This window comes from Polyodon spathula, chromosome 12 (assembly GCF_017654505.1).
Source record: "Polyodon spathula isolate WHYD16114869_AA chromosome 12, ASM1765450v1, whole genome shotgun sequence".
Classification (NCBI taxonomy): domain Eukaryota; kingdom Metazoa; phylum Chordata; class Actinopteri; order Acipenseriformes; family Polyodontidae; genus Polyodon; species Polyodon spathula.
The window spans coordinates 13,395,807-13,404,945 of record NC_054545.1 but is presented as its reverse complement, the minus strand read 5'-3'; the positions used below and the strand labels follow the sequence as shown (position 1 = coordinate 13,404,945).

The window sequence follows — 9,139 nt, the reverse complement described above, 5'->3', positions numbered from 1 at the left end:
ACTGGGTGATTAGAAAGCAATTTTACCACATAGATGATATGGTGCATTAATGTGGTAATCTAGATATCTAGTAAATCAATAGTTTCTAAATATATATATATATATATATATATATATATATATATATATATATATATATATATATATATATATATATTAATCTATAGATTATAGCTATATATACTTATATATATAGATATATCACACATATATATATATATATATCTATATATATCTCATATATATATATGTAATATATTTATATATACTAATATATATATATACACACACACATATATATATATATATTATATATATATATATAATATATATATATATATATATATATATATATAGACACACACACATATATATATATATATACACACACACACAGACACACTATTTTTTAAACATGACATTTCAGCTTTCAGTGAAACTGCCGCCACTCGTCCCTGCCTCCCGACTGACTCCTCCAAACAAATTCAATATACAAGAACTCTGACAAAAAAGGCAGGCTGGGATTTTGTATTTTCCTTCTCTCCCTTGGCAGCCACAGCCTTTGACTTTCTGTAACCCAGCCACAAATTACAGAATAGCCGGTCCGTCCTGAAGGCTGCAACCAGTAGCCAACATTCTTAAAATCGATTTAAAGTGTGGAAGGGTGAAGCTTAAGGGGTCTTCAGCACTGCCACAGAATCCACACCAGCACTGCCAAATTGGCATTTCTACTTAGAGCATCTGCCAGTCAAAAGCAAACATGATGCTGACTACTTCCAGGCTGCGAGCGATTTCTTCCATGATGCAATGCTGCTGCCAAAGTTGGTAAAGCTTCTTGTACCGCTCAGGAGAAAGATGTAGAGGGTTACCTCTCCTGTAAAACAAATACAGAACTCTGTTAACAATAAGAAACATACTATTGTGCAAATTGCAATTCAAAGGTGTCTGCCAGTGTAAGCATGATTCATTCACAAAATTCAGGTAGTTAGAGTAATTGATTTTTTCAATTTCTCTTACTATTTTATGGTGTTTCGAATTATACTTTTTTTTTGCTAAATCTGCCTTTATCTGGATTTGAACTTGCTTTAACCTTGTCTGGAGTATTGGACTAAATATTCCAATCAAATCATGTGACAATGTGACCTTTTAACTTTTCCCAGCCCCACCTTCTCTGTCTGTGGGGCTGGCAGGAAGGAGGGCAGCTGTTCAGTCTCAGAATTTAGGGTTATCTAGACCAGCTCAAAAGCAAAGCCAGGTACAGGTACAGTATAAATACCAGAAACTAAGTGTCTTGGTCAGGATGTTCACAGAAGTATTAAACAACAATTGTGTGCAATGAAGATACTGGTTTGCAGTGCTTATCTGAACTCATTCTGACTGCAGGAAGCCTACTGAGTGTAGTTTGAGTGAGCTTTCACTACAGTATTAATCCTGAAAGGGGTATAATTCAATCAGCTTGTCTCTTCATTCACAATCTCATAAATAAGAAATTAGATCAATACTGAAACCTACACTAATACCCAATTTCTCGTACCTTAGCTGAGGGTCTGTTTCACCATAGTCATCAAGGTAAGGCGCTGGGTACACGCAGCCTCTGGTCTTACTGCCCATTAGTACCACCTCGCACTCCCGGATTCTGGGGAGGGAAATCAAGAGTATAAATCATACACTGTATATTAGCAACAGCCAGAGATTACAATGTGGTAATAAAGTCTGGAATCCAGAGGAGAAAGGCTGCTATTTGAAGCCTATTGTTATCTGAAATGCTGTATTACCATTTTCTGCTGCAACATGCAAATACTGCTGATAAAATGATGGTTAAATAAATCAACAGGCTTGATTCATTGCGTTATTGAATTAGGTTAATGCTCTGAACAGCTTTCATCCATACTGCTCGGAAGGGTTTTATACTTTAAACACATACATTATATGCTGACCAATTAAGCCACATACTTAAGGGGTTAGCATACAAATTGGGACAGCATTGCTCATGTCTGCATACTGCGCAATTGTCAAAATCTACAGCTACGAAATAAATATGCCTCAAGCTTTACTAGTCACTGTTGTAACATAAGCTGATTATACAATGTCAAGTTATCTGCTGTTCATAAAGTGTTACAGAATAGTTTTTCTGTAAAAGCACAGCAGACAATAATATCTTAAAGAGTAGATAAGCTAGGAAGCCATTTATGGTACAGATGTGAATAGGTGCTCAAGCTAAAATACTGCACTGTAGGATTCACAAAGTTAGGGCTGCTACATCTATCTGTTAAATTAAACAAAAATTCATGCACAATCTAGATAAAGACCAGCTCAAATCAATGAAAAATGAAAGGCTACATTGAGAAATCCTGCAATTACACTACAGTGCTGATCCCCATTTAGTAAGGAATACAGAATGTCTTAAATAGTTAAAAGTAACAGAATATGAATAACCATTCTGAATGAATTTATGGTTGGATAGCTCTTGTTTATATAAATTAAATAAAAAGCAAGTAGCTTTAAATGCCATTACCCCTTTTTATGATGTTTGCTAGAGTGGTTCTTATTGCAAATGCTTTTTTACTTTTATTTTTATTTATTTTTTTATTCTGCTAAGGTGCTTTAAATATAAACCAATGTAGTAAAATTGATTTGCATCAATTTTCCTTTTGTTTTGTTGGCAACATCCTGCTGTGCATTAGTGGGTGCTGGTACCTTCTAATGGTGCCTTTACCTGATCTAACCTATATAACTGACAACTAGAACCGAAGAGCAGTTCCTGAACTCGTAGTCAAAGCACGTTAATAAAGAATGAAAACACAATATTTGAGTAATTCCAATACAAAAGAACCACTCTAGTTTGCTCTATGCCTACCTGAGGAACATTCCCACGCCAGCTCCACAGTTGACCGAGTGGGCCGCACAGGCTCCCACCACCTCCCTCTCCACAGTCTCCTGGCAGCATATGCTATTAGAGCACAGCATGGCCCCACAGAAGAGGCACAGGGTCGGGTGCTTCCTTTCGTCATCTGCAGACCTGGGGCACCTGCACAACAGAGAGTACATGAGAGTCACAATTTCAATGATCCTGAATAATGGATGAAGAGTAGATATACTAAAATGTATTGTATATATTTTAGGCTTTTTTTTTTAGTATTTAGTTCACCGGTCTTCTGTTTTGAGTAGAATTATCCATCATTTACCTGCACACATGTCTAAAATTAAAGTACTGTATGTTGGCATTGAATCACTATTAAGGCTATTTGTTTTAGAGGTCTTGGTCTTCAGTATTTCATACCTTTTTATACAACTGTCCAGTATGCTCAAACCTACTGACCTGATGTACTGATCTAAACAGAAGCAGATATTTTAACTAATAAACCCACTTCAATTTTTCCCCAGGGGTTATACATTGACAAGGATGGAAATATGACTCATACTGCATACCACTCCAGGCTTTAATATGTACTTGATTAGCCCCAGTGTACAGGTAACAAGCTCAGGTGTGCCTTATTAAACTCATAGTAAAACCAGTAATGGATCAAACAGATATGCAATAGGTATCTTTTTCCATCCCTGCATTGACCTCCCTATATTCATCACTTAGTGGAAGTGGAAAGTGATCTGTGCTGAAATGCAATCAAAAGTATTTAGATCCACTATTGTTTATGTTATTATAATGGACCCCATAGTGTTCTGCACTACAACTGAATGTCAGCTCACTACATTCTACCCTATAAAATGTACATTCCAACCACTGACACCCAACTATTACTGTGTTATATAAATACACACTACTGTCCAGTGCACCAGCTAAGCAGCTACCAGCCCTCACTACATACTACCAGATCAGGATAGACACTTACCTGAAGTGACAGGCCTGGTTGAGAAGGCAGCTGTAATCCGCTGGAAGTTCTACCAATTTGTTCCGTTTCCTTGGATACCTGAAAACAGAAAGTTTTTTTTTTTTTTTTCTTATTTCACCAAATCCATAGCGTGTCTTAACAGTTATTTTGTTTCCATTGTAAAATATGTATTTGGCACATACACAATTATATTTTATTATTTACAATAAATAATTCATGAGATTGCTTGGAAAACAGACAAGACATTAAACACTTTGGCCTGGCTAAGTTCCTTTACAAGCATAATTTTCCTGGGCTGGTTATTCTAAAATAAGCAAGCCACTTTTACAACATCTGACCTGGTTTTGTGTTGCCACCACCTCCCCAAAACAGTACGTCAACAGAATAGTATGTTTAAATAACTTAATAGCAGTGTTTAACTTTTTTTTTTATTTTGTATATGCGCTATGTAACATATTAAAATAGCAATAAAAATAATACAGTTAAATGAAATGCATCCAAGAGGATATCTCTTACTATATATTGTTTTTTCACTGGGTAGGGCATGAAAGATCTTCACTCACCTGATCACTGAACTTCTATCAGTTAGAGCTGTTGAAACTGCTGGATTGCCACACCACCTGGAAACACGGTAGCAAATTCATCATGAACGAAAACTATGAACTTTTGTGTGAGATAAAGAAAATATGATAAAGACACATAGTAAAGACACTGCACTTCCCAGAAACACTGGGAAGTGTAGAGGCATAACATGGTACCTGTGCAATAATGGAGTCACAGTGTCCTTGTGGTCTTGGAAGAGCTGGAAGAGGTTAGTGGGCAGAGCCAAGTAACTGCACAGCGCCTCCAAGTGTCCTTCAAGAGAAACTGCAACACGGGGACATGGCACATCATCAGCAACATGCCAAATAATTATGCTCAGATGTCCACATCCACATACTATATATTCATACATAGAGATATACCATGCAAACCATTCACTGTTGAAAAACATTCACTCTGCACATACACTGGTTGATTTCCTCCATTAATTTGCCACTTGGGCCAATTTTACAGCTATTTGTTTCAATTTTTTCCTTAATTGGTTTACTAGCAACTTATCTCTATTCAAACCGAATTTTAACAGGCAGATACAACAAAAAGGAGGGGTATTACATTGTTATTCACACAAACTAACTGAACCTTTCTAAAATCACTTAAATATTACAAAAAGTTAAATGAAATTGCATTTAGTCAGATCTTCATTTGCACTTCAAATCAGCACATAGATTTTATGATCCGTAAAGCCAATATTAAACATGAGGTGCATAACTAAGTCCTTCTATCAGATTAAACATTGGAAGACAGCTATTAATCCTCCTATCTGTTTTGGTTCATAGTGGAAACAAGCCAGTCTATTCAGCTCTTTCCATAGTACGCTGTGAAACAGCCTGGGACTCTCTTATGGGGGCCAACTTCAGTACTGAAGAGAGCCTCGTAATAGGTCTTAGAAAGATGGGAGTTCCTGTACCTTCATTACTTGATAGCACCTCAGGTGAGGGGATTCCAGTAAGGCAGCTGAAGAAAAGGCCGGCACAGCGGAGAAATTGGGCCACCCCTCTCCTTACTCTGTCTGTCAGACACCAGCCTGGCACATCACCACTGAGCCTGCACAAACAAAATCAGGACACATCATTTACAACGACTGCTATATACTTCTGCACTTACTGTAGTTTGCTTTTTATAGTTTTACATCCCGATATATTAAGTCTACAATGCCACCCTGTCCAAATGAACCATCCTTTCGATTAATGCTCACCCCTCTGTACACTGTACTAGGGTCTGGTACAGCTCTGTTGCTGATCTGTATTCCTCCCCCTCTTCTTCTCCAAGCATCCCTGGGGGATCTATAAATCATTAAAAAAACATAATAGAAAAATTATCCTAAAAAAAACCTTGGTCTGAATCAGTTTAGCAAGTGACAGTGATCTCTCACAGCCAAGAACAAGGTGTAAAACTGAGGTTTCAAATGAACAGGAAAGACTATATCATAAAGACTCATAAAGGAGGTATTTAGATTTTAGCGAGTTTGATGGCGTGGTCAGGACTGTATCAGCAACTCATTCGACTTTAAAACTTACCATCAGAAGTGAGCAGGATCTGTACCACGTGTGCCATGGTGACCAGCTGGAGGATGTAGAGGTGGTTGTAGGCTGAGCTGATGGGAGAAGGCTGCAGGTCCACCGCCTCCTCCTGGTAGAGTGCTGGAATCGCAAGCACCAGGCCCACCTGAGACGCACACACAAAAACAGGGTGCAAATGAGTTGTGCCATTCCTCTTCAGATTTAAAAAAATAAAGAGGAGAGATAAAAGGGGCAGACAGTCACCCACAGCATACCTGGGTAAACTAATAGATTAGATGACTGATGTATTTAATGGGATATATAAATTCAAGTGGACAGGTAGAGAGATAAAGAATAGGCCTTAAGAGTTTAGACTGCTAAATAGATGGTAGAGATGATGATGGTTCAACAGGGACACAACGCGTAGTAATAAGACCAGATAGTACATAGACTGCATGATGCACGGTTTGGAAGGACAGATGTGAGACAGCTAGTTACATAGATTCCCATGGAGGTAAAAATCTCACAGTGGTTCTGGGATAAGAAGTATAGCCAAAGTTGCTTTCCAATACAGAGTGCTATCTTGATAAATACTGCCAGGCTTATTTCTATCGCTATCAGAAAGGTTGTGAATTATTTATTTTAATTTTAAAATCACCAATTCAGATTTTACCAGACAGTAAAACTAGCATGTAAATCTCAAACCTGTTTTGATTCTTGACATGAAAATGGAATTAAAGAGTCTAGCAACAAAAGATTTGAAATACTTCTGTACGGTTTTATTTAGTTCCGCTTTGAAAATATGGCATTATCGAGTTTCCCTCTCTACCACTTTGGTTCAAAATGTTACACTGCAAGAATATACAATAATACACTTTACCCACAACTTATTAACTAATAGAACAGTCAAAAAAAAGTTTTATGCAAGAGAAGTGCTTTAGTTTGTTTTAACCATTCCAGTTTCCTAGGTTAGAAGAAGAAACAGCATATACAGTAGCAGCCTCTAAAAAAAAAAAAAAAAAAAGACTTAAAATAATAATACTTGCCAAAAGATGAAAAAGGTCAACATCTAGGATTGAAGATGTCCCATCAACATTTAAATCAGGTATCAAAGCTGGGAAGAGGGAAATTATGTTTAAATTATGTTTAAACAGAAAGCTATCCTATAAATCTTAAATTTAAATAATCAGACTGCACATATCCAGGCTGAAAAGCTTCATCAGGCGTGAACATAATTGATTGAACTTTAATGCACCAATTACTACACTGGGACTTTTAAAATGACATCATGTTTAATGGTGTACGCAGGACTGCTTCCAGCAGCTTAATCCTCTCAGAAAAAAGATGACCGTCACCAGACAGCAGCATCATCATTCTATAAATTAGAGTCCGAGCCATCACAATACGACGTCATCCATTTAAGCAACTTAATTTAATCCTTGTATTAACCCTTTGCAGTCCTATGTCGGACTGGTCCGATACAATTTTCCCTTTCCAGTCCAATATCATCAAAAAGCACAGGTCTCTAGTCGTTTTTTCTCCAGAAAAAGCAGAGAAAAACCTTTCAGTGGCCGAGTGAGACCAATAGGTGCCAAATAAAAAATAAAAAAAGGGGGCGTATCCGAAAGACCCATGCACCATAGAAATAACACAGACATAAACAAAAGGAGATAGCTCTTTCTGCATCCAGCGCTCAAAGAAAATCACAGACATTTGCAGAGCTTTCTGAGCTGTTACAGTAATAACATAATGACTTAGATCGCATTATTGAGGAGTTTGGTGATAAAACGAGTGATCAGGAGAGGATTTATCAGTATGCATGTCTATGAAGAGGTATGTGAAAAATACAACAAACAAAGGGTGGGGCTTGACTGGAGATACAGCACTGAGTGTCCTTTTGGGATTCAATGCCTTTTAAACCTGTTTTACTCTGAATATTTTTTTAAAAACAGCACGTCTAAAATAAAACCATGCATGTGAAAATAAATTGGACCTGACGCGTCTGAAAAGCGCTGAATAAATGGACAGCTAAGGGTTAGGCACAAATGTTTTTTCCCTATTAAAATCAACTGCATCCAATTCACACCAATGTAATTACAGAAGGGATACTAATCTTGATGAAAGGAACATCCCTATACAAATACTCTGAATACGCCAGCCAAAATATTTGTCTACTTAACCTAGTTTTACCTATTACCATAAAAACATAAACAATCCAAGTTTAATGGGAGAAACAAGGCAGGAGGGAATTTACATAATTAATCTATCCAGGGACTGTCATCCTTAAGTGTCCATCAGATAACACTGTTACAAAATTGAACCTTTCTAATATCATATTCATAAATATGCTTACTGCTATGGATACCAAATACTCAGCAATAGTGTTGCTGTTTCTGAAAATTAAACTTTGTGTTTGAGTTTTAATTGTACATAGTTGACTGGTTAAAGTGCTGTGTGTTCCATAAATAAAATACCTTAGAGATCTGATGTTTGTTTTATTTCTAAAGGAAACCTGAGCTCAAAACCGGCACTGTTAAAAAAAAAAAAAGACAAAAACTGTTGAATGGCTAAACGACAGTACAGTACCTGAGAGTAGATGAGTGAAGTGCTTCTGAACTACAGCTTGTGAGGAGGTAAGTCTCTGAGCTGCAGCAAACTGTACCAGTGCCTTCAATCCAGCATGCTGCAGTTAAATAAAAGTTAATAAAAGTAAGACCCATTCATTGGTTCTACAAGGGTTTCTAACATTCGACTAAAATGTTTTGGAAAAACCTGAACACAATTAATAAATTATATACAACAGTGAAATCCCCTAATTACAGGCATCAAAAGGGAGTAAACTAGAAAATAGAGATTTGTTTCCAATTAAAGTTACTGACAGGAAATACTTTAAATAGTGAGCTGGTCGTTATATTGAGTAAATCGTCAGGAGTGAGTTTAACGTATACAAAAAAAAAAACACATGTTCATATTATTTTCCCCTGCACACACATATGAATATTGGTTTTCTCCTGGAAATTGATAGTATCTGATTCTGGCAGTATACAGAGGTCTGTCGGTCCATCTGTATGTCAGTTTCATTTTAACAGACATCTATAGAACAGCTTTTTCAACTATGTAGAAATTCAGATAAATACTTTTAGAACAATTCAATGAATGTATCAGAATCAGAGGGAACATGAATACGTT

General features: G+C 36.8%; 1 protein-coding gene across 2 annotated transcripts in view; it reads right to left on the bottom strand.

The window, feature by feature from the left end:
* Positions 1–368: 368 nt before the first annotated feature.
* The window catches only part of LOC121324192 (E3 ubiquitin-protein ligase UBR1-like), a 46,989-nt gene continuing 38,218 nt past the window's right edge, over positions 369–9,139 (bottom strand). For both annotated transcript variants that reach the window (XM_041265764.1, XM_041265765.1), the window contains exons 37-47: positions 8,537–8,633; positions 6,997–7,064; positions 5,969–6,116; positions 5,647–5,734; positions 5,359–5,495; positions 4,607–4,715; positions 4,412–4,468; positions 3,849–3,926; positions 2,858–3,028; positions 1,535–1,636; positions 369–874 (exon numbers count right to left, since the gene is read on the bottom strand). In XM_041265764.1, coding sequence (XP_041121698.1) covers positions 733–874; positions 1,535–1,636; positions 2,858–3,028; positions 3,849–3,926; positions 4,412–4,468; positions 4,607–4,715; positions 5,359–5,495; positions 5,647–5,734; positions 5,969–6,116; positions 6,997–7,064; positions 8,537–8,633 — 1,197 coding nt within the window. In that variant the 3' untranslated portion in view covers positions 369–732. The remainder of the gene's footprint in view (positions 875–1,534; positions 1,637–2,857; positions 3,029–3,848; positions 3,927–4,411; positions 4,469–4,606; positions 4,716–5,358; positions 5,496–5,646; positions 5,735–5,968; positions 6,117–6,996; positions 7,065–8,536; positions 8,634–9,139) is intronic.